Source organism: Dromaius novaehollandiae, chromosome 20 (genome assembly GCF_036370855.1).
Source record: "Dromaius novaehollandiae isolate bDroNov1 chromosome 20, bDroNov1.hap1, whole genome shotgun sequence".
Classification (NCBI taxonomy): Eukaryota; Metazoa; Chordata; class Aves; order Casuariiformes; family Dromaiidae; genus Dromaius; species Dromaius novaehollandiae.
The window spans coordinates 13,221,568-13,246,945 of NC_088117.1; the positions used below are offsets into that span (position 1 = coordinate 13,221,568).

Genomic DNA, 25,378 nt, shown 5'->3' on the forward strand with positions numbered 1-25,378 from the left:
TTATTTCTGGAATAACTTTGCTGCCTTGGCTGTGTGTTTTTCTGGCGAAACAAGAGACTTAGCTCTTAATCTAACTCAGAATTATTAGCATTTCCGTCACTTGGGTGTTGCACATTTCCCAGAGATGTTCTGGTACATGTGGGTGTTCTAGCTGTGGCACACAGACAGCGCTTAGGGGAGTAGGAAGCAGCGTTGTTCTGGTATCTCTGAAGTAGGCTGATATTCAAGTGAAGTGCTCAGACTTTCAGGAATAGAATGAGAAGATGCTTACTTAGTCATAATCTTCTGTAATGTTTTGCGACCTTTATAGCTTTAAAGGCATTACACTACCAGCTGGTGATTAATATTGAATCTGAACAATATTTTGTATTTTCAGCAGGGCAAATGCCAAAGAAAGTTTCTGATTAATAGTCTCCGATTAGACTGTTCTGTCAAATTGACTAATGTAATGCAATGGTGAGCCCTGGCTGATTACATTGGAAGTCTTGTGCGGTTTTCTAGAAGATGCTCATTACAGGAGATTCCCACATAATGTTGGACAGGCCATAAAGAGAATTGGGCTTGTCAGTCTTTTATCATGACAGTTATTTAAAAATTAATGCATCAGTTTTGAAATGCAGAGACCTGCTTGTTCATACATTTGCTGACAACACTGCAGTAATGATAGGTAAATGTGCAAGGTAGGCTTCGTAAAATCAGCTCAGGCGTGGGCTGCTCCACAGATCTATTTAATATAATGGAACGGACTAATGCACAAAAAATCAAATACAGGCTATAACGCACTCATCCGTATTATAAACCCTGTCATTCTGCTTTGATGGAAGGTCGTTTTAAGGCATTATCCAAAACGACAATTTTAAATTGAACAAAGCCTACCGAGTAACATGGAAGGCAAGGCCGTAACTTTAGAGCCCACACGTTATTATTTGCTCTGAGCTTGTCATGCAGTGACCCAGAATAACTGAGAGCAAGAACAGCTAAGGCTGGAGGCCACCACTGGCACCAAGTACTCTGAAGCACGAAAGCTTGTGGGAGTAAGAGTTGGCATGATCTTCGTGTTTGCTCCTGCCACTGCCGTGTGCTGCGATGCACCCATCCTCACTCCTTTCACTGCTAACAGAGGCAGCATGATTCCTGCTTCCCCTGGTGCTTTAGCTTTCTTGACAGATTTGAGAAAAGAAGAATTGAGAAGTTAAAGGTAGGGAAGCATGTTGTACAGTGTTCAGTGGAGTCTTACGAAACAGTCTTCAAGGAGAACTTCACATGATGATTCAAAGCTGTTCTAACCAGGTGTAGTTCCTTCACAGAGCTTTGCAAAATATATGGGAATTATTTGTAGGCTGTGCTGTCCCATTATGTGTATTTTACATGTAAATGAGAGAGATCCATAAAAAGTATTGGATTCTTTGAATGCGGTGTTCTGCGAAGTTACTCTGTGCAGTTTCTTAAAAATCTGTAAACTGTGGACAGAGCCCTGATCTGACCCACACGCAGAGCCTTTCCCTGGCATTTTGAGCTAGCCAGATCTGGGACAAGGTCAGTTTGGCACATTCTTAGACTGAATATGATATTACTGAGTTGATGGCTGTAGGAGGGAAGTAAAATTGTATATGGCAGAACTAGCATCGGAATATAATAATCTCTGGGTGTTATGTTTCCTGTCATGTAGTTTGCATAGAATTTGAAAAAAAATTAATTTCTTATTAGGGTTCTTCCACATTGAAAGTAAAGTAATTGCTTATTTGAATGACCTGGAAATGCAAGCTGAGTTTATCATATAGGGCAGTTGATTACTGAAACTCCTGGAGGACCAAATAAATGAGCTAGTCAGGGAAGTGGTCCCCTTTCTTGGTTACTTGGTCTATTTTGGTAAGCAGAGCTGCAGTAACTGTATTTCTGTAACTTCTTATGTTTCACACCAATGTCACAGGATTCATTTCACATTATATATTGCGTTTCTTAATAGCTCTGAGTAAAAATTGTTAAGATTTAGTAGACTCAAGGTTTGGTCATATAAACGCATGACCAGAAGAATAGAAAGATGAGAATTTTGTATTTATTTATTTAAGCAAGCTGTCTAATTTTCACCCCAGAGAAAGCAAATGCCATGGGCATTCACTGTGGAGTAGCTGGTGCAACGTGGTCCCGGTTTACCCCGCGGAAGACGTACGGTTTCAGAATGCTTCAGAATGTGGCAAAGCCCTGGGAATGGCATGCGTGTAGCACCGTGCTTCCAGTCAGACCCATGAGACTGGGAACGATCGGGCAAGCTGGGGAATGCTTTGGAAGAGATTGGATAATTGCATTTCAGCACTGATAGTACTAATTTCAAACCAATGCTCTTTGACTGAATTGCCCAAGAAAAGATTTTTATACTTCTCTAATTTCTGGCTCCTGTTAGGATGCTGGTGTACTGCGAGCTAGCATTACCTTACCCTCCCGTGCTGCCCACATCTGACCGTGTCTCTTTGGTGTTCTGGCTTTGTGAATTGTTTGGGGCTGTAAACACCTTTCTGTCCTGTGAGTTGCACAGCGCCTGTATCAAAGGGATCCAGGCCTGTGTTCAGGTTTTTTGGGTGACAGGAGAATGCGAGAAAGTTTTGGATTCACATATATACTTAACACCGCACGGTCTAAGCTAACGGCTCCCGAGGTTATTTTGGTCGGCTGTCCTGCAGGCAGCAGCAGCCTGGCTCTGTGCTGGGTCAGGTGTGCGCTGTGGACAGGAATTTTGCTGTTCAAGAACCTGCTGCTTTCCAGTACAAGTTTGTGTACTTCAGTGTGAGATCCTTCTTAGAGAAGCGGGGGAAGGTGGTGGCTGTGCTCCCCCCATCTCTAACACCCTCCTTCACCTGCTTAGGAGTCTTTAAGCAGTCCACTCTCAGGGTTCTGAATGAAGAAATTGAAAACTGAATGTTACAGGCAAATTAAACATTTGCCATCTTGTGAAAAAGGTCTTTAATTAGGAAAAGGATACGCTGGAATGCCAAAAGCAGAAAAAATTGACAGGGGATGGGCAAGCAGGGGAAGCAGGAAAAAAGAGCATATAAAGCCCTTGGATGTTTTAATAAATGATGTAGTTGAGGGTGCCTGGATGTCTTGTATTTTCAGTATCACAACTGATACTTATTTAGGATTTTAAAAAAGAGAGTCTTTCTGAGATAAGGAATTTATTAATAATTTCCTCTAACTGCTGTCCAAAATGCTGTGGTAAATTGCTTTTGATAACATACAGACTTCTGAAACTACACAGAAAATCCCACAGCTTCTGATGTGACTGCAAGTTGGAACAGTATTTTAAAGTTTGGAATTGTTATCTTCATTCTTTCAGAAAGTTTTTGAATACCTGTCTGATGTTGGGCTTGTTACCACCATTTCTCTGCTATAGTAAATGGTCTCCTGAACTCTTAAAAAGGGTACCCCATCACAGCTCGAGCCAGGCTGTCATGCTGCTAGCGCGGCGGATGTCAAGTGAACATTCAATTGATATGCTGTCACCGGGTTCCTGTGTGAGCAGTGAACGTTCGTGACATCTAACTCGCAGTTTCATATGCTGTTGAGTGAACCAGAGGAGAATGATCATCTACGGCCATTCTAGACGAATGAGATGTTCCAGAGATACTTGGAAGACTGGGAGGGGAAGATAATTGTCCTCAAATTTCAAAAATAAAAAAGATATTTTCCATAATGCTCCCCTGTCATCTAATATTTTATATGATTATGTTTTTGGTTCTACATAAGAATATGCTGTTGAAACCATGACTTGTTTCCGAATTATTGTGTAAATCTTCTAATGAGCTAGTTGTGCTAAACCTATTCCTTTAACGAAGGCAAACTTCTCTACAATATGGATTGTGCTGTCACTTCCCAAGATGATGATTACTCCTTATCTGTTTGCGTTTTTACAGTGGGAACTCCATACTATATGTCCCCAGAAAGAATACATGAGAATGGCTATAACTTTAAATCCGATATCTGGTCTTTGGGCTGTTTATTGTATGAGGTAAGTATGTTCTAACTTTTTTTCTAGTTTGACTTAACCACACAATACAGTGAAACAGAAATTAGAGTAGCTCAAACTTATTTTAGCTTATACAAAAAGTTAATTCTTTTGTGTGCTTTTTGAGCACTCACAACCGAGGGATTGTGCTGTACAGCACAGTACTTATGCTAAGTTAATTTAGTGGGTCCCAGGGCATGCTGAGGATGTAGACAAAAACAAGCCAGTTTACTGGCATCCTTTCTGCCTACTATGAGCAGGGCAGTTATTAGAACAGCGTATTCATCGTTTCTCCTGAATACTGCATTTGTTTAAAAAATAGAAAATTTCATGTGAATGTAAGCTACTGGTTTGTTGAACTGAATTCTGACCAATTGGAATATTTTAATTTCTAGAGCTTTTGATAAAGAAAAATAGTTTCTGTGTGATGCAAAATCCCTGTTTCTGTAACTTGATTAGAATTTAGAGGGAATATTTTTGAATTGTACATTGTCTTATAGCCAACTGTACAGGCAAAAAGCAGCCATACTTCATATGAACTACATGCTTATGGTATAACATTTTTGTAAAACTACTAAATTGATTTTAAAAATGAATGCTATGATTTTAGAGTAGTACTTTGAGTTTTGTGATTAAGTTTTTAGGTGGGATCAAGGACTATTGAGAAATACTGTATTCACTTAAAGTCTAATCTTAATGTCTCTTAAATGTATGGCACATCTTTGAATTCAAGTGAAAGTGTGTGGTCAACATTTAGAAAGTTTTTGTCCCTACTCAAAGAATTAACGATCCCTGGGTTATTTAGTTGTAAGAGTACTGCTCACATCATCTTTGACCAATAGGCCTTCAAGTGTCAGAGTTGTGCTTTCCTGAGTTAGTTATTTTAAGTTATGTGAAATAATGAAACTGTGCTTCTCACCGCAAATTTTCCTAACCATGTGGAACAGGACAATGAACAGAAATGTGCTTTATTTTTTGAACACATCAGATGTGAAAACAGTTACAGTTTAGCACGTGCTTCAACTCGCTGGTGAAATGAGTCTTTTAGGATGAGGTGGTATAGATGTACCGTTTCCTTAAAAACACACAACATAGCCTTTCCCAGCAGGAGTTAAGTGCTTGTCATTGTTTATATACTTCTGGAAGAATACTCATCTAATATAACTAAATGCTTGTTACAAGAGGTAACCTACCGTCGTTAGTGTAGTACAAAGCTTTGAGTCATACCGTTCAATAGGTGCCGATATATTTGTTGGCAGAGTGTGCAAGTGCCGTGCGGTTTGCATCTTCAGAGAGAGATACTGGTGCTGGGAACTCAATGAAATAAATCAATAAAATGCTGCTGGCGAGACTGGACAGTCTGTGGGAGGGAGGAGTGCAGTGCTGCTCGCGTCTAACAGCCCCGTGCTTCTCGCACGCAACAGCAGCAGCACGGTTGGCCTGGGTATGCTTATGGACTTGTATGTGATCCTAAAAATGTTCCTGAAAAAACCTATGCACTCCTATCAGTATCCATCCAAAGACTCTATTTCCACAATGAGGCGAAGGCCCTTTAGACAGCCCGTTCACGCTTGCTGACTTCCTGGACACTTGACATGCCATAGAGTTTAGTTCGGAAAAAGAATTATCTGGGTGTAACAAATGCCTCATAAATGACCCCAAGCAGCGTAAAGACCTAGTGTTGCCCTTAGTAGTATCAGAGCAAATAGCTACTAGACCTGCTGTAGAGTAGGTTGACTTTAGTGCAGATGCTAGAGATCGAGGTTATCACATCACTGATTCAGTGTTGAAATTCCATGAGATGAGAGGAAGGCTGTGCAGCACTGTGCTGAGAAAACATAAATCATAGTCAGTATCATAAACAGAAAACTGTGAGCTCAAACTGCGTGTTTCTCTGTCTATCCTCAAATTCTTGTTACTTCTAGTGAAATAATTCAAGTTCCCTTTAATAAAATCTTGAAGCAGCAGCAGCAAATGGTTTAAAAGCTGGCATTTTTGATGAAGGGTAGTATCATTTGTAATGCTTCTAATAAGCTGTTAAAAACTGAAATGATGCAGTATAACTGTATGTGATCATGTCATTTGAAAAGTAGTTCAGATACTACTTTATGCAGGAGCAGGAGGAAGGAAATCTGAGCTCCAAGTAATTTATTATTTAATACGTTACATGTATTTGGTCCAAACAGGAATTCTCAGTTTAAGACTTTGCTGACCGCTGCCCTGCTGGCGTGTGTAGCCTTTGCCAAGTGCATCTGCTATAGTTGTAGTCACCCAAGGTGGGCACTGCTACTCTCTTGCCGCTTTGGTGTACGAAGCAACTTCTCTACCAGGCTGCTCTGAGTCATTTCTGAGACTGAGCTGTCCTGGAGATGGGATTCCAGATTTATGCAGAGAGAAATATTTAGCATTGCACTGAGATATGTTTTTGTTGCAGGCAATATGGTCCCCTTATGGCACAGTAGTCTCAGTGCTCCTTATATTTCAAGAAGCTGACTTAATTGCACACTAAACATAATTCTCTGGTAGGAGTAGTGGTACTACAGTAATATGTGAAAGATTTGGCAGATGAAGCACTTTCAGACTACTTCCTACGTAGGTAAGACTTTACTTTGCGAACAAGAGCTGTGAGATCTTGCAAGTTCCAAGAAGTGCTGGCCAGTTACCAATTTTATATTCACTAGATAAACAGCTACTGGACTTCCTAAGCTTTTCAGAATCTGAAATTAAAAATCAAATTCACATCTCTTTAAAGGAGTTGTATTTTATCGCTCCTAATTACTTGAAATAAAAATGTTTCTCCCTTTGGCTTAAAAGTAAGGAAATCATGTTTGTCTGGTTATGAGTCACTTCTGATATTTCTCCGTACAGATTGTGTAGATAAACTGAAGAGAGATTTAATGTACAAATTGCCTTCAGAGACATGTGTGTCCACTGGAATTCACTCACGCAGCATTGAGGGGTTTGGGATGTGATGTCAGATAACACCACTTAACTTTGACATTGATAATCACACAGTGATTTTTATTAAATCTTATCAATATAGTAGGAACTGTCTTCATCCCTCACTTCCTGTATAAACCTGTCATCAAGATAACTTGGAGGGGATAAAAATAAGTTGTTTATTTCCAGAATATAGCTACAAGCAATGACTTTAGCAGTTCTAGCAAGATGATCAATTTAAACACTAACAGCAATTCCTGTATATTTTTTTAACCAGTCATACTGCATGGTGGTCATTTTAAATGGAGATCTAGCTATCCTGTTGTAATTGTTCTAATCAAAATGTCAGAAGCAAACCCAAATGTAGCATCACAAATTGTTGTTAGTGATATAGTTAGAGTGCCTGTAGTCACTGCCCTCCGCTTCGCGTTCTGGACTGGTTTAGTGGGAACGTGTATGGCATCCCGTTTGATTTTAGTTCTCTGTATTATCGGTTCAGTCTGAAAAAACCTGTGTTGTTTCCTTGTCATTCTTTTTCTTTGGCACATGATCATTTAACTTGATATGGAGAGAAATTTTAATGGGAATTGAAAAACCCCTTTTGAGCTTATGGGAAGTACTGATTTTGTATTGAAATCTAGGGGACTTTGTTCAGCACTTGATTGCCTTGCGTTCTTCCCGTAACGCCCACCACCCCGTTTTGCCTTGGCACAGTCTCGAGTGCCGGGCTCTCCAGTGGCCTTCTAACCACTTCATAGCAGTTTGCTATCAGTCTGCAATTGAAGAATAGGATTTTAATTGGAATCTCTGTTTTTTTCCCCATTGATTTGCGTCTTGCGATTATGACACTTTACATTAAGTAACAGAGACACAACTTCACCTTTTTGCCTTCAAAAACTTCTGAAAGGGCATGACCATCGTGTCGCTTGGCCTCCGCGAGGGCACGTTTCAGGCGCCTGGCTGTGCGCGTTCAGTCCAGGTTCTCTGCAGGGTGCGAAGAATTGCTTCGCGTTACGGCCGCTGCGCTGATAATGGTCGGGGAAACCACAGAGGGGTAGAAGAGTGCACGTTACTGAACCCTTTCTTTTGTGCACTGGCTACAAGCATAGTTCATTTTCTCAGTCAGCCCGCAGCAAGCGATAGTATTTTTAATTGGCACGGCAGATATTTTGAACTTTCATCATGTGAAGTGTTACAAACGGCAAACCCTGACATAAACAAGCCTGGAATTTTCCGAGATGCTTTTTGGGAAGCGTACACTCAGTTCACAGAGTTTCTCAGTGGAATTTGGGAGCCTTAAAATATTCTGAATTGCTGTTTGTAAGCGTTTCTGGATATCTGATAAATACCTTTTGAAGAACTTCCTGAAAAATATTTTAGCCTGGAGGCACATAAGGAGATGGTCTTAGAGAACTGGCATGATAGAAAATGGTCAGATCATCTCATTATTTTTGAAATGGCTCATAATTCATTGCGAATGTTTGCTTACCTCTGAACACTTGAGTTTAGGTGAGATAACCCTGTGAAGCTGAGGAATGTTTTCCCTAATTTCATGAAGAAACCAGTATGTGTTGCAAATTGGCAAGTGGAAAGCGTAATAACTTTAAATCCTTTAAAGATATGCCTATGTTTTAATCCAAGCCTGGTTTATCTTAATGTGTTCTGCTTTGCTTACCCCTTGGAGGTTCGTTAGCTGTGAGGAAGTTGGGGAGGCGGCGGGCAGCCCAGCCTGTGCGTTGGCAGTGTCCAGCTGCTCTAAATCAAGCCCAAATGCAGCATTTTCAACCCCTCCCCCCCATTCCAAACTGCATGTCTATCATCAAATCACTAATAATCCATCAATTTTGATCTCTAACTGCAAGATAATATAGTGGAGGGTCGAGTATTGACTGTTCTGCTGGGAGCTCGCTGCGTGTGTCAGCACCAAGACAGTCGGCTTCAGATAGCTTTCACAGTGTGTGGTAATGAGCAAAAGACTAATAATTATCTAATAACCCCTTATTAAAGCCATAGTAAGAAGCATCAACTTCAGCTGGCCTCAGTATGACAAGCTCGCCGGTTTGATACAGCTTGCGGCGAAATGGTTTTAAAAGATCTAAACAGAGTAGATAATATCAACAATTATCCAATAGCGCTTCATTAGGAGGAGGCATTACCGTGTCGCGCGGTGCCGCGCGTGACAGCCAGCCGGAGCGACAGGGAGCCCTTGAATGCCACCATGGGTGAACAAGCAGATGGGGCACCGTGCGGGCCGCGTGCCGAGGCGGCGAGTGCCTGCTGCCGCCGCCGCGCAGGGCCCCCCTTCGAGGACGGCTCCTGTTAGCGCTCTCGCTCCCTTAGCACGTAAATGGGGAGCTGCGTCCGGCCGCGGAGGTGGGCAGCCCTGGCCTCGAGCCACCGCTGCCGCAGCACGGTGGCTCTGCGGCTCATGAATCATAGGTGAAAGAGACACAGAAAAAAGATACTTAACTCATAATGTTTACTTTTAATAGACGTTTCCTACAGCACATTTTGTAAGTTCACAAATGCCTGTCTCACTATGTCTGTTTTTCTGAGGCCCATCATTTAGCGTTCGTTTAGGCCGCTTGGTTAAGGGCTTCCAGGATAAATTATTTTCCACGCACGAAGATGCAGCTTCCTTCCTGAGACTTAAGTGTAATATAAACATATCTTTTTAAAGAATGTGTGGCTGCCCTGGAAGTAATTTTTCCCCACCAAAAATCCTTCCGTCATGCTGTCCTTGCTATGTGAATGTTCTGTTTATCTCATGAATCTGTCCTATTTTTAGAGAGGCAAATATTGGGTTCATAAAACAGAATCTAAAGAGGGAAGAAAATAGGTTGATTAGGAAAAGTTGCAGTAGTCTGGTTGCAAACTCTGCCTGGGATCCTCTTCCCGAAGTAGCAAATTTCTGCAGGGACGAAGGGGGAATGAGAGACATGGGGCTGCTGCTGCTTCTTGTTGTTGTTTTTGTTTTTTTGGTTTTGTTTTTTGTTTTTAGGACTGAAGTGAATCATTCATGTTTAAGACTCTTTGTATTTTAGTTCCCAAATGTCCAGAAATAATCAATTTATTTCTTGCAACAGTCTATTAAAAACTTAGCAGACACAGAGAGCAAATGAACTGCCTGTTCTGAACATGATTGTAACTGAGGAAGATTGAAACCATCACATATTATCAAAGACAGAAGAGCTTTTAGTTTTTAGAGATCATCATGTTTATGATGGGTTATCATAGGCTTACAGCCAGCTGGCTTCTAAATGATTGCCCTATGGTACAAGTATCCTCTTTCTTGATTTAAAAAAATAGGTACTTTTTTCCTGTGTATTCCTAGAACTGTTTGTACACATCCAGCATCCCACATCTGAAACATTTTGGACAGAATTAATCACAGTGGTAGGAAAACAGATTTTCCTGTATAACGAGATCCAAGGAAGAGCAACGAGTGACCCTGTTCGTGTTTGGGGGGGCGGGAGGGCAGTGGTGGCGTGTATTTGGTTTCCAGTCTCCATGCTGCCAAGCCGGCTGCTTGCTTTGGTTACAGATCATTTCTGCAGGGGAGGCAGGGAAGGCGATTTTGCTTTCCAGGACGGGAGCGCGCGTGTGCCTGCAGCCCGGGAGAACACAGTGCCGGAACGGGGGCTGCGGGGGTCGACGCCGCTGCGCAAGTACGAACTCCATTTCTTTCGTGTGGACAGGGCGCGCTGTGACGGGAGGAGCCGTGTGCTGCTGCTGCCTGCCCTAACTCCGTTTGCTTACGCCGACTGCGTTGGAGGGGTGGTCGGGCACCAAGAAGCACGGGCGCATCTGGCAACAGCCGTTCAACAGCGTGCAGAACTGTCGTGCTCTCAGAGCAACTTAGGCTTGCAAACGCTCTCAAAGAGCAACATAATCGTTTGCTTGCTGTCAAAGAAGAAAGTTTGCTCCTGCAAATCAGCAGTACTGAGGGCTATTAAATCCTTTACATTTCTGAAATATTTTCTCTTTTTCCCTCCAGATGGCAGCTCTTCAGAGTCCTTTCTATGGAGATAAAATGAACCTGTTTTCTCTTTGCCAAAAAATAGAGCAATGTGACTACCCACCTCTTCCAGCTGAGCATTATTCTGAAAAGGTAAATTGGGAACGTTATTACAAGGGATCTTGGTGGGGGGGGGTACAGCGAGCTACCTCCCCCCTTCAAGGGGCAGGGAACCACTAAGGAAAAGCCCCCAATATCTAAGGTGGAACAGGGCATGGCTAGAGAGAATATCTCGGGTAAATTCACAGCTGGCTACGGAACCTATTGTTGTGGTGCCTGAATATCAGCAAGCTAAATTAAGGCAGAAAAGAAGATCTCTTAGTGTGGGGAGTATTTTGAGACTGGAAGTCTGTTGCACTGGCAAAGCACAACAATAAAGCGTGGGAAAACCTTCTCCTTCCCTTCCTTTCCCTTAAAATAACATACCGTAAAACAGCACTTAAATTTTTGTTTATGAGGTCTTCAGTTGTGATGTGTGTAACAAGGGGGGAAAAAAGATTCTTTTAAAAAGTAGGGAGAGGGAAGGAAACTCATTTAGTTTAGTAAAATAAGCATCTACACAGCAGCTGTACAGGGGCTTTTAAAAAGTTTGGTTAGTTTTATTGCTCATGAAAGCAGGAGATGGAGAGCAGTAGCTGAACCCAGCTATATCACTGTGCATGCTTGCTCTGCTGCATTTCTGTTCAGCTGCAATCACCCCTGTTGATTTTGTACTGGGCCTTTTGAGCTGATTTTTTTTTTTCTTTTTAAGACTTTTTTCTTATGCAGACAAACCAGCTGTTTTCCTCACCTTCTCTTTCAGTTCTGGTTGCCTCCTGTTTGAAAGGAAATAGCTAATGTAATTTTAGATGTTCACCATATCCTTTTGGGGTCTTTGTTTTAATCTACAACAAAGTTTGGAGGAGCAAGAGACAGGATACAGAGAAAAGATAGTGCGTGGCAGTTAGCAGACAATCTCTTCTTTCACCATAAGAGGGACTGTGCCAATGCTCAGAATGTCTTGGCTGCTGGGTTTTATTGTGGCAGCTCCATGAAAGAAAGGGACATATAGCTATACACAGCGAATGCTACTCGGGTGTCTGTCTTGGGACTGGAACGTGCGTAAAGCCAAGTGGGGAGTGAGGATTTTTCCGTGAGAGAATAAGGGGACAAAAAATAGAGATACTGGTGCAGAAAAATAAAATGAAGGGAGCAGAGGAAGAAGACTGGAGATAAATTTTGCATCTTAAAACTGTGGTCTAGTCTCCACCTTTTTGGTACTCGAACCCTGCCAGCTTTTCTATAAAAAGCAAATGGAAAAAATAAGTTGACCAGGAAGCACTCTCACTGGCAACCTGTTAACCTGTAGATACACTAAACTATAGGCATTTGGCTTATGGGGGAAAGGTGCTGCGGTGCTCGGGTGCCAGGCCTGCACACGAGGCTTTGAGGAGCGTTGCCTGGCAGAAGCAGGCAGCAGGCGCTTGCTCCCCCGCGGCCGCGGCGCTCCAGAACTGGCCTGTGCTCCGGGAGAGACGCTGGGTGCAGGATTGCCCCTCTCGGGCGGTTCTGCCCACAGCGTGGGTTTGAGTTAGCTGCGCTAAGGCGAGTGTCGCTCAGGGAAGGCTGCTAAGGGCTCAGTTCAGGTGAACCACAGTCTGTCTTTGCTGAAAGACCGAGTCACTCAGCTGCAGGGATGAAGACCAGATTTAATACAGACATCTGACCGTGTCCGTAGACACACAGGCTGCTTCAGATACAGTGTCATCAAAGTGCCCTTGGTCTCTTACGCAGGTTGCATTGATTTTGGGGGCTTTGGAAGCTGTGGCTGAGGTGGAGGGGAGGCTGTCAGGACCACTAGTGTTAATACAACAGCAATACTCTTCATTGGAGCCAGATCAGAAGACGTACTCGAGAGAGAGTCTAGCAATATAAAATCTCCCCATCAGGAAAAGCTGTCTTTTGTAGGGCTCTTGCTCAAGGCATGTATCTTCTGTTACATGAACTAAAGAGCAGAAATGTTTTCTGGTGTTTGGTGTACAAACAGCTGTTTGGAAGGCCAGGCATGCAGCTGTGATCAGTTGTATGAGCATCTTAGGGTGACCAAGTAACTCCTATCGATGAGTTTCTGTAGTGGAAAAATCAGCGTACAGCCTTGGAGAAGGAAACCAACCCAGCGAGGCTGCTGAAAGTGGTACCGGTGCATGTCCTCACGGGTTGCTGCCTTCACAGTGCGGCTGCTGAAGAGTTTTGCATCAGTTCTTCTCTCGTGTTCTGACAATGGGCAGTTGCAATTTCTTAGCCATATTAGACTCTAAATACTGGCATAAAGATGGCAGGATCTTGACTGTAAAGGGTATTGTGCTCATTAAAAATAAATAAATAAATAGACATAGTTTAGGTTTTACTTCTTATGCAAAAAGATTATTTGGGAGCGGTTCTAGAAAAGTGGATTTTTTTTCCCAAGCTGCCTTAGCAGTGAGTCCAGGGTCGGCGCGTTCACGTTTGCCATGCTATTGTAGCATGTGTTTCAAGATCTGCCTGCTGGCAGCAAGAATTAGTGTAAGTTGACAGATGTGTTTCCTGTCTTTACAATTACTGTCTGTTTGCTTCCCTCTGGCAGTGCTAAAGAGTGTGTGTAGTGTAGTGATACAATCCAGGGTGAGAAAGATGGTTTTAAAGCTCAGAGGCGCCAGGTCCCAGAGAACTAGACTCCAGATGGTGTTCATACACTATTAACAGAATGCTTGACAAAGTCGGAGGAGGGCTGTGCCTTTGGCTGTAGCTTATCTCACTGTATTAGCTGCTGCTTGTTACACGGAGCTGCGAAGAGCCTGGTTTTGTGAGCATTAGAACACAACTCCACCATGAACGTTATTTGTTGTAGTACATACTTTTAAAGATGAAATTTTCAGATGTTTTTAGAGTGAATAGCTAAAGGGAAGGTGTGTTGGTGTCTTCCAACAGCCCAGCTAGGTTAAACACCCAGACAGGCTACCCAGGCTGGTTTTTTTCTGAAAAACTTGGAAATCTGGAGGCATCTGCAGCATCAAGGTGCTTTAGAAGGAAGTTGTTCTTCCTGAGAGCAGTGGGCGATTTGGTATGCCCTGGCTCCCTCTGAGAGGGAATGTCTCCCTTTCGGATTGGGAGGGCAGATTCTTTAAATCACTCTGGTACTGTCGCTGCCGCTGGTTTGTGAGGGATGGGAGAAAGCAGCAGAGCCTTCACAGCCTCCCACCCTAGGGCAGGAGTGAGCGTTAGCCCAGGCCATGCTACTGAACAGTTTTCAGCTGTGCTGCAGAGCCGTCAGCATGTCTTTCCTTCACCTCAGTAACACTGTCTCAAAGGCAAGTTTCAGCTGTGCTGATGTGTTAAGCCGCAAGCTGATTGCTAATCGTGTGAGTATTTTACTTGCAGCACTGTTGTAGAGGGACAAGGGAGTGCATCTACTGAAGAATGTCTGCCATAATGGTGTTCCCTTTGTATAAGAAATGTATATTTGTAATTTATAAGTGATGCTCCTCTTCTTCTGTAGCCTTTTATGGCTAAACTGTCCAAATCTCTTGACCAACTGGCTTGCTTCTCATAGCCAGAAGAGGAGCTGGGACTCCAGCCAGGACTAGTTTTCTATCTCTAGAGCAGCTTTGTTCGTAATCGCAGATACTTGTTGCAGGACTTGTCAAGGCCTGGTCCATCGGTTCCATGTAGATGGTGATGGTGAAATCCCCATGCTGGGATGGTCACTTATAGAGGACAAAACTGCCCAATCTGTGTTTAAGTGTCTTAACGTACATGGAAGCACAGCTACCGCTTGGATAAGTTGTACTGGTGGTGCAGGCTCTGCTCCGATCTTCATTAGCATTTTAGATCGCGTGCGTGTGTGTGTGTGTGGTGGGACCGTCTGTCTGATCAGGGCTCAGGTATGTGTTAAATCATTGAGGTCTCAGCAGCCACCAGAGGAGCATGTGCATGCACACACACACGTGCACACGCGCGCACACGCGCGCACACACACCCCAGCTCACGTCGCCGTTGCCTCGGGAGGGAGCGGAGGAAAGGCTGCGGAGTTCAGGTTACTCTGCAGGTCCCGGGCGATGGATTTTGCATTGCTGCCAGGGTGTACGTTACACAACGCTAGGCGAGGTGCTCAGGTGCTAACTGCATTACGCTGTCCTTTTCGCTTGTGCTTTGTGCCTGTGCCTCAGCCCTGTCTGCTTGTCTGCCGCTCAGCCCTGTGCGTCCTGCAGCCTCCCCGCTGCGCTGTGCTCCGGGCCCAGCAGCCCCGTGGAGCGCAGGGCCTTGCTCCCCTCAGGACTGAAAGCCTCGCTCGGGTACGTTCAGCTATGCAGCCAAAGCTGTGTGCTTATAGCTTGTATGGTCATGCTTTTAATTACCATTAAAATAATTGGCACTGTGGCTACTGGGAGGATGTGAGAAGATCAGAGGCTCAAGGCTGTTTCTCCCCATGCCTCAGGGATACGAGCAGCTTTCGGAGTCTGTATAATTAAAAGCTACAATCTTTCATGTGCACAATAAAGAGGGTTGGGAGGTGGGGAGACTTCAGACCTTCTGCGTTTTATTTATTAAAAATAATCAATGACCAGTCTCTTTTCTTCACAAAGGTCTTCTAGGAAATGCTGCTGTTTCATACAGCTATGTCCTGGCATCCTGTATCTTAAGATCCAGAAGTGCTGTTCAGACTTTTTACATTAAAAAATGTTGAACTGGCTTGTTACAAAGCATTTGATGTGGGAAGTGGAGGACAATTATTGTACAGGAGAGTTCTGCTCAGGACACATTTTTAAACACCTCATTTTACTTTCTCCTTTTCCTCCGAGTCCTTCATCATCTGTCAGCTCAGCGAAATCTCTGGTAGCGAGCTTGTTTTTCCTCCCCCATCCACATCCTGATTCCTGTGTCCCGCTGCCCGGTGCTGCTTCCCCACCCCACCCCGAACTGGAGCCTCCCATGCCGGCATCGCCATTACTCTGCTTGTGACCTCCTCTGTCTTGCTCATCATACACTTACTATCTAGTTGTTTCCCTCAGCAAGCTGCTAATCATCTGAGGATGTTAGTCATCTCTGCTCCCGTTCTCTAAGGTGAGATAAAAATCTCTCAGAAAAAAAGATTTTTAAAAAAGCTTATGAGGCTCAATGTCAGGAGTAACATCAGCCAGGCTGCTGCGTGCTCTGTAGAGCCACCCGACACCTCTGAGCAGGGGACGCACCTAGGTACATGCTAACAGCACATGACAAAGGACTTTACGTAAAGTCCACTCTGTTATGTAGATTAAAAGCTCCAGTGCTAAGGTAAACGGTTCTCTTTGGCCCTTTTGTAGGGAGGGCAAGTGAATGCGTGCAGTCTGCCCATGAACGCCTGCATAAAAGGTTCCTAACTCCGGTCCTGGACGCCAGTGTTCAGGCAAACCGCCCCGTATCTTTTTGCAGTAAGACATAAGCAGATCCATTTATATTTGAATGCCTATTTTCCTGTCTTTCAGCTACGGGAACTGGTCAGCATGTGCATATACCCTGATCCAGATCAAAGACCTGACATTGGTTACGTGCACCAAATAGCAAAACAAATGCATGTTTGGACCTCCAGCACTTGAACCACCCGCAAACACTCTCAAAAAGCCAGCGCAGCTTAGTCTTACTTGAATTTTTTTTTCTCAGATGAAACCGACTGGTGCCTAGTCACCCAAGTGAGAGGGTTGAGCACTCGTAGCAGGATGCTCCATTATTTCTGCAGGTTATTTGACAAGGACTCTTACAAGGTGGTCATGCTTTAAAGTGAAGATTCTGTGAGGTATTGCAAGTGATTTTTTTTTTTTTTTTTTTTAAGCCAATAACACGTTACAGATGTAGATCATTTAAGGGTCCTTTCCTAAAGCTGTTGTGTGTAATTTAGGATAGATTATATTAACAAGGGTGTCTCAGAGCATTTGACACACCCCTTCTATCTTAACTGTAATGTGAAATATTGAAATAATTCCTTCAGTGAAATCACTTTATACTAATGTAAGAAATTGCCATAGATTTTTGTGTAATTTGTATAACTGCTACTTTGCCTCTTCTGCAAATGGTTAATAGCAAATTCAGTTTTTACTTCATATCATCCTTTAAAGCATCTGGTTATGTGTTTTTATTAATTAATTCCCTCCTCTTCAAATTTAGGCACTGGGAAGGGTGTTGGGGCAAAGGAAACATATTTGTTTCAAGATTTCTTTCTTTTCTTTCTTTTTTTTTTTAAACTGAAAATGTAGAGTGAATAATTTGCTGATGCATTTATCTGTTAATTTGACTATGGCCAATAAGATAAGTTAAGCATATACCTGGAAAAAAAACCCAAACAAACAAGCATTGCTTCTGCAGGTAACTTCTCTTTAAACTTATTTTCCCATTTGGTATGACTCTTTTTTTTTTTTTTTTTTTTTTTTTTTTTTTTTTTTTTTTTTTTTTTTTTTTTTAGGCTAAAAGTTCTTATTAAAAAAAAAAAACAGTGTTACTCTAAGCCAACTGTATTTTGGGGAAGATACTTTTATCAAATTCAGTGGTACTTTAGGTACTGATAGGTAAAATATAAGCAAAGCAGTGTTTTAAACTTTTTGACACATTTAAAAAAGAAATAAGTAAAATGCTTTGTGTATCTAATTCTACATAAGGATCAGCCCCTATCTATTTAACTGTGAAAGCTAATTTATAGAATGTGAATTTTTATAAAAGCGCAACCTGATTTGAAGGAGTCATCTTCTTTAACGACATGAAAATTTTCAACCAACAAATCCATTCATTGAATCAATGATTTGTTTCATTACTGTCAATGAAAAATATTCACTGCTTTAGAAACAAAACCTGGATTCACGTTCAAGTGTTTCCATTTCATTTGCCTGTTCGGCCGAACAGTGCTGCACTTACGTAATGCTCTTGAGGACAACATCCGGGGGAAATAAGCCTGGACAGTTACAGTGCTGCTTCCACGCGTGACAGTGGCTAATGCCGAAAAGTAGGTTTGTGTGTGACAGTTAAAATGCAGCCTGTGCCTGTTTTTTCTTAAGAAAAGCATACAATCCTTAATTTTTTGGAAATACGATTAGGGTTAGCGGGTTAAATACGTATATATGCTTTTAGTGGATTTTTTTTTAACCTAATTGTCTCTACTTAAAGGAAAACTGCAGTGCCATCTTCAACTACTTTTAATCAAATTTTAAAATATTTATATAAGGTAACAAAGTGAAGCTATTAATTGCTGTGAATAAGGTTGGTATCATTAATGCAAGGTGCCATTTTGGTGAGTCTTCTCAGTGGAAAGTTGAGCCTGCTGCGCTCTCATGAGAGATTCGGGAAATTCAAATCAGCATAATGTAGGAGAGGCACCAAATTGCTTCCAACAGTCCCATGCTAACATGTTTAATTTATGGTCAGCTTCTTCAGCAGTTCTTAGAGTTAAGACCAAAGATTGTTGTTTTTACACTGCAGGTTTCCTTTAAGCCATGGTGGCAGCTACACAGCCATAGGGCTGGTTGTGCTGCGCCTCCGTTGGTGTAACATAGCGTAGGATCTTTGGCTTTCAGGGAAGCTCAACTTACTTGACTATCTTGAGAAGTCTGGTCACTTTCTTGCTACATAAAATTTATTAGTGCTTATAAGTAAATGTATTTCAAAAGGTAATTTTTTTTTGCAATTGTGCATTTTTAGATAAATAAAACAATGATTTACAAAATAAACACCTTTGTTAAGAAAAAAAGTATGAGTCCAGTATTAAGGGAAAAAATTGTTAGAAATAAATCTAAATATAAATGTGAAACTGTTTCTAACAGCTACTATGAGATGTTAATACTTCACAGCAAGCTCTGCTTCCAGCAAATGGACTATATAAACTGTCAGTTGTCCTGAGGGAAACCCATGTATGAAACTCCTCACCCTCCAAAAGTACAGCCCGTCTAAATATATTTTTCCTGGATGTTTGCTTTGTTGCATGTGCTAAGACTAGAAACTAATATCAATTAACCTTTTAAAGCTGACTGTAGATGATGTGCCTTCCCTTTTCAGTAAAAGAAGAAAAAAAAATTGCAGGTGAATTTTCAGCTAGCATTTGGGGGGGTTATTTTGGAGGGGAGGTAAGTGCTACAACATGAAACAGTCTGAAATCAGTTTAGCTCAAATAATACAGGCTCTGGATTTTAGGACTGCTGAAAACTGGGCCTTTTCAAAAAAAAAATGTCAAGTGGAAACTTGTAACAAATGTGAGGCAAGTAACAAGACAACTGGGCTTTGACTTGTGCTGTCTTCATTTAGGCAATTCAGAAATGAAAATGCCTGTACCTGCATGGGGATTGGATCTATGCAGTATCCTGTCACTATAGAAAACAGGGAAGAATGAGTATAAACACCTGATGATACCACTATTATTTCTCTGCAATAATACAAATAGTCTGGTTTAGGTCAAAATCAGTGCTCACTATTTTCATACCAAGTTTTTTGATCTGGTAGGCATACATCAAGAAAAGAATATTATGCTAAATTAAAAACAGACAGAAAAGTTCTACCCTTACTTTTTTTTTTTTTTCCTGGACTGAAGTCAAAAAAGCAGCTGTTGTACTTAGTGGTTCTGTCTGAAGCCCTGTGTTGGCAGTATGAAATAACTGATGCCTGGTATTCACTCCAAGAGCCCAACTCTCTGTACATAGTAATACAGATCTTTTAGGGTAAAGTACAACTTACTTTCATGGCCCACAACACTAAAACACTACAACACAACACTAAAGAACAGCCAGTAAGAACAAGTTGCTGCACTGCTGTTCTGCGTAAGCCTCACTTTTTCAGCAGAGAAAAGAATGGAAAAGAAAAAAAAAAAAAAAGCAATATCATCAAAAACATTCATTAGGAGACTGGTAAGAACTCGCTTTATTTTACATCTGTTGCATATTTTTCTTTAAGGAGGAAGGCTTCTAAACCTGAAGTGTAACTAATACTGGTCACAGGATAGTTCAGGAAGTGTCCATGGTTTGTACAGTTTCATCCACCACCTCAATTTCCAGGAGTGCTACGTTTTCAGTGAGAACAGCAGTAGTTCCTTTTTCACACTTGTATCTACCAACCCTGTTAAAGAAGGAAGTGAAAGTTAATTTGGAAGAAGATACTAGCCAGGAAGACTCACATTTAAAATTCTAGATCTAATAACTTTCTCTGATGTGGGAGTTTCTTACACAAGTTCAAAGCAAGTAAAGAAACTGTGCTTAGTGTAACACATTGTTTTAAAAAGGCAACTTTACAGAAATAAGTGAGATTGCATAATAGCATATAGCACTCTTGTTGGGTAGCCTTGTTCAAAGAACACACACTTTTTTTTTTTTTTGGCAGCTCTGGAGTAATTTTATCACTGTTTTAGCTAATTTTAATAAATAAATCTAAAGCTAACATTTAAAACAAAGAATGTCTGCAGTCAAGCCATGCTCCTGAAATCTCGCTACATCTGACTGTAAAAAGGAGCTTTTCTCCTGTTCTCCCATTTACATGGTGAAATGCAGCGTCTCATTTGAACTGTATAATGAACATTCTCTCCTCGCTGACCACCTATAAAGGCTTCTACGCAGAATTACGATTCATGCATATGCAGTTAGTGTATGGTAAGAAGTCGACAGGACCTTTAACTAGAGCAGGGCTGTTCATAGTGGCTTTGGCCATAGTGTCTGCCTTAAAAAGAAGGGGAGGAAAAAGTGATTTCTTTACAGTCTACTATTTTGGCAGCAGACTGAAAAGTTGCACAACTTGTTACATGTAACATGAAAGTACATATTGCAAAACCCTGTAACTGCCTTGGGGGCTGTGATTCACTGATTAGGCAATGCAGTTCACCAAGCAATATGTCTGAGTGTTAGAAGGAAAATTTGTCAGCTCCTCTAACCCTAAAATCTTGCTCACTTTAGAATTTCACCACCTCTGTGTCCTGAATATTCTCAGTATTACAAGATCATATTATACGTACTTAAATGTAACCTTGTTCCCAATAAATTTTGTAGTTGACTGTTTATGACACTAAATTGAGGCAATTCAAAATGACTGTTTTCAGTGGCAGCATAGTATCACCTTTGTGAAGGATTTCCAAGTGTTACAAAATGAAGTTTAACATGCTGCACAACCTCTCCATGTGCTTTGAGGAACTGAACACTGAGAGCCATAAAATGGAGGAGAGTAAGAAAGCTCTCTTTCTGATGTGGCTTGCCAAACGAAAGAGCTGGAAAACACAGAGCACAACTTTCTACATAGTAGAAAGAGCAGGACAGGGCTGCCTACTGGAAAAGCAGGGACACTCACAACTTGCAAAACTTTTTGTTTGTTTATACACAAAATGGGAATCAACTTTAATCTGACTAAAAATCTTGCTACTACCAAATTTAGCTATTAACTATAACCTATCTTTTCAACAAGTTACAGTAAATATTGGACAATTTTTATTTGTATGAGAAAACTGTGATGATCAAAACAATGTCTATGTTGTCTTAGCAGTCGTCTTCTATACGGTATATTTTCCAGCCACTGGCTAGAAAAGATTTCTAGAAAGGGAATAAAACACAACATAGTAGTTACAGGCTAGAGTTCGGGGGGGGGGGGGGTTGTTGTTGCTTTTGTCCCCACAGCGAGTTCTTACATAATGGCTAATGACAGGCTGTGCTGCCAGCTACTCCTTTTCCACATCGCCATGCTAAATTTAGGTGGAACTGCAAAGGGTACGGCGATACCACTAGTCTTTCTGACACCATACACAAATTTCAGCAAAAGAGTAGCAAAACAGGACTGCACTGCTATCCAACAGCAAAAAAACCCAAGTATCTACTCAGTCACAAATGTGAAACTTCATCACTGGCTCAAACTTCCTGAAACTCGAAGCAGTCTCCCTGCTTGCTAAAGAGGTGGCAGGTAAGCAAGTCATGTATTTCTTCCACACATCTGTAAGTACCACTAACAACCTCAATATTCAACTGCAGCTGCAGCCATTAGTTGAAATTCTAATATATTAAATACAGAGCTAAAGACTAGCCTCTAATAGCTATAAACTACATAAAGGGGTTTTGATAATGACTGTCTTAAAGCTTTTTAAAACAGATTTAGGGAATATGCTGAAAAATTCAGTACAATATATCATGGAAGACAGGAAACATTAAGCAAAAGCATGGATGATGCACAGCTTCAGAAATACCAACCTTTCCCCTTTTTTGTTGGCCACATCATATGGACGGAGGAAATCCAACTTGTTCTTGCTTATAACACAGAGATCTATGTTACTGCCAGAGCCCAGATCATTGTATATGCCAGCTGCAATGGCATCCCTTACAAGCTGTTTGGCTTCCTCTTCCTGGAAAAGTTAAAAAAGCTGTCATTGCACAAGTGTTGGCATTTCACAGAAATGTTTGTCCATGTGACAGTGGAAGCTGTGAGCTCTCAAACGATAAATGAGATATCAGCGCCTTTTTTTTAATCACCGAAGTACTGCAGAGGACGAACATCAGTCTACTGAAGAGTAGCACTATCTAAAGGGCAAGCTTTTTAACCTGTTCATGCCCCGCTTCTCCCCCCTCCCCAGACTTGGTAAAGATTGTCCAGGAAGCAAAATTAAGATTTCTGTCTGTCTTAATCAATGGGGGAAAAAAACTTCATGCTATTCCAGCTTTTGTGCACATGTACCATGCAAGTTCCCTGTAGCGCCCTCTGTGTCACAGTTGCATTCAAATTAAAGATCCATACTAGTTTAGTTACAAGCCTTCCCTAGGTAGGGACTATTTAATCATCCTCTGTAGTACGAAAATGATGCGTGTGATTTTGTAACCTAGCCAGCGTGGTTTGTAAAATTTATTCTACTCATCTAAACTGTTGCAGGGGAGCCTGGCTCTGTACTCAACTGTAGCTGGCTAATATTTTCAATTCCATTGTAGAACACAAGTGCAGAGAATTTAAAGAAATCTGCTGAATACTTGCAGAACTAGGTACCTCTGTCAAAAATCCTGTAATTTTTAGTTAAATTCTTGTGATTTAACAAAAATGCATTTTCTTCCTTTTTGGATTAATGGGAAATTTGTTACAGTCCTCTTTTTTTCTGTACAAGTCAGAAATTCCACAGATAACTAAAGCATATTATATTTAATATAGTCCATTTAATGTATGCTACATTTATATATTCCAAAAGTATATGCTGTATATTATTTCTAAACTACTTAGTGCAACTAGCAAAATCCTATTTGTATCAAAACTAGCATACAAAAGTAATCTGAGCACACAATTTCTTACAGATTTTGTATTATATACTTTTTTTAAACAGGACAAATATACAGCTATTGAAATGCATGCTGCACCTAACTTTCAGAATTTTTTTATTGTTTTTTACTATTTAGAAGCTGTCTAAATAGCCTTATGAAACAGAATACCATAGTTTCTGCCGTACATTAACAGTTGCATAATTACCACTCAGACAAGTGTCTTTTACAATGAAGTATTTCAGAATCATCATAACTCTCCATTAAAATGCTATATTACAACAGACCTGTAATCATCTTCATTCCAAATATATATTTTATATATAAATATATATATATATATGAATGGCATTGATGAAACAGACCTCAAAAGTTCTGATACACTTGATAGCCTTTACTAGAAAAGGGAAGGTTATTAGAACTGCGTTGGCTCCCTCTACAGCTCCCAAAGAGAGTTTGTTTTTATTTCAATGGCAGCTTTACTGAAAGTCACAGATCAGAGCCAGAGATACTACAAATAATTTGGTAGGGCCAGTAAATCCTTCGTTTTACACTGTAACTGTATCCTACTCAGTATAAAGAAATACTGCAAAACCGCCTTTTAATGTTCTAGACAACTAATCTGATCTGGTGCAGTACCATTTTAAATCTTGCAAAAACTGGGTAGAGACTGCTCAGCTGTCAATATCTGCATACACCTCTCAGTACGACATAAGAGACACCATCACTACTATTCTATATACACCCAAGCAAGCTTTTAAAACACTGTGTCAGCCCTGCTTACTGCTCCTTGGTTCACCCAGCAGAGCAGACTGAAAACACAAGCTGGACTGCTTTTGGAGGAAACTGAACAAAGACGTGCTCCAGGAGGGTATTTAACATGGTTTGACATCCCTGGGACTTGACGAGAGCTGAGCTACCAAAAAAATGCCTAGAACTCATAGTGCGGGTGCGAGGTCCTCTGTCCCAACGAGTTCCACTATATATTGCACTGCATTGCTTGCTAATAGAGGCAAAGCCGCTGAGGATGTGTCCGGCAGCATCACTGAAACTTAACGGAGCAGGAGCTGGTGTTCTGGTTGTCTGGCAGAAGTGTCAGTCAGAAAGCATATATATGTACATACAGACACAAGCACTTAAAAGGCTACTGAAAAATTACACACAAACACATTAACACCTACCCCCCACCCCTGCACCATACCAGATTAATTTTTCATAATTTATAAGGAAGTTATTTGACAACTATGAACAGCATATACCTGTTCTAATAGGAGTACGACTGAAGTCAGTCAATGAACACTGAGAAATTCTGACTCAAAGTCTGATTCTCAGCTCACACTTAGGGAAGTTCCTGCATAGCTAGCCCAAGACTGCCAGGTATTTAACAGGCGGTGCCAAGACACAACGAGTAACTGTGTTCTGTTTCCCATTATCATTCATTGCTTTTCTGATTTTTCACACAGTTGAACAATCTGCTTTCTTTAGGTATCATGAACAAAACAGCAAATATTCCATGCAGAATTTGACAAATACAGCTTTTATATTTGCTTCATTTAAAGCCCTTAGTGTCTCTCTACCAATATCCTGCCACCTGAAAATAATGATGCTAAGATACATAGCCTACTCCTAGAATGTCTTCTGATGCAGACAGCAGCTGCACACGCCCCAGTGTACAAGTGCAGCTGAAGAGGTGCCCAAAATTAGCTCAGCTACAGTTGTGTCTGCTCCCAGTGCATGCTCTGCATTCTCCAGTGGCCCGCTATAAAAGAACCACTTAATAACAGTATTCATATTCAAACAGCTTAATTACAATATTGACCAGGAGAGGGGTTTCTTTGTTTGTTTGTTTTAAGTAAACCATAAATAGCATAGGTTCTTATTTCACTCCCATTTTTATTAGGATTAATCTTTTAAAAAACAAAACACATTAAATTGCATTTTCTGCCAAGCTGACTTGAACAAAACAGTCACACTGTAAAAAATAATATTAATTTTTGCTTGTTACATCACTTTTTGGTAGTAGAACTCTCAAAAGAAAGTATTTCCTTATTCGGTGGATACAAGACTAATTTCTTCAAGCTGATTCATTGCATGGTAGAGTTATTTTATGTAGTGTGCGCGCTTGCTCGCTCTCTCCACATATATAGCAACTATAGCAAAAGTAAACATACTAAAGCAAATGAAAAACTA

At 41.2% G+C, this 25,378-nt stretch overlaps 2 protein-coding genes across 9 annotated transcripts in view; one reads left to right on the top strand and one right to left on the bottom strand.

Moving 5' to 3' along the window:
* NEK6 (NIMA related kinase 6) overlaps positions 1-18,664 on the top strand; it is a 79,458-nt gene extending 60,794 nt beyond the window's left edge. For all 8 annotated transcript variants that reach the window (XM_026100882.2, XM_026100881.2, XM_026100883.2 and 5 more), the window contains exons 8-10: positions 3,909-4,003; positions 10,938-11,051; positions 16,439-18,664. In XM_026100882.2, the coding sequence (XP_025956667.1) occupies positions 3,909-4,003; positions 10,938-11,051; positions 16,439-16,549 (320 nt within the window). In that variant the 3' untranslated portion in view covers positions 16,550-18,664. The remainder of the gene's footprint in view (positions 1-3,908; positions 4,004-10,937; positions 11,052-16,438) is intronic.
* A 1,156-nt stretch (positions 18,665-19,820) lies between these two features.
* Positions 19,821-25,378, bottom strand: part of PSMB7 (proteasome 20S subunit beta 7) — a 29,522-nt gene continuing 23,964 nt past the window's right edge. Inside the window, exons 7-8 of the mRNA XM_026100884.2 lie at positions 22,142-22,293; positions 19,821-20,039 (exon numbers count right to left, since the gene is read on the bottom strand). Of these exons, the coding sequence (XP_025956669.1) occupies positions 19,928-20,039; positions 22,142-22,293 (264 nt within the window). The 3' untranslated portion in view covers positions 19,821-19,927. The remainder of the gene's footprint in view (positions 20,040-22,141; positions 22,294-25,378) is intronic.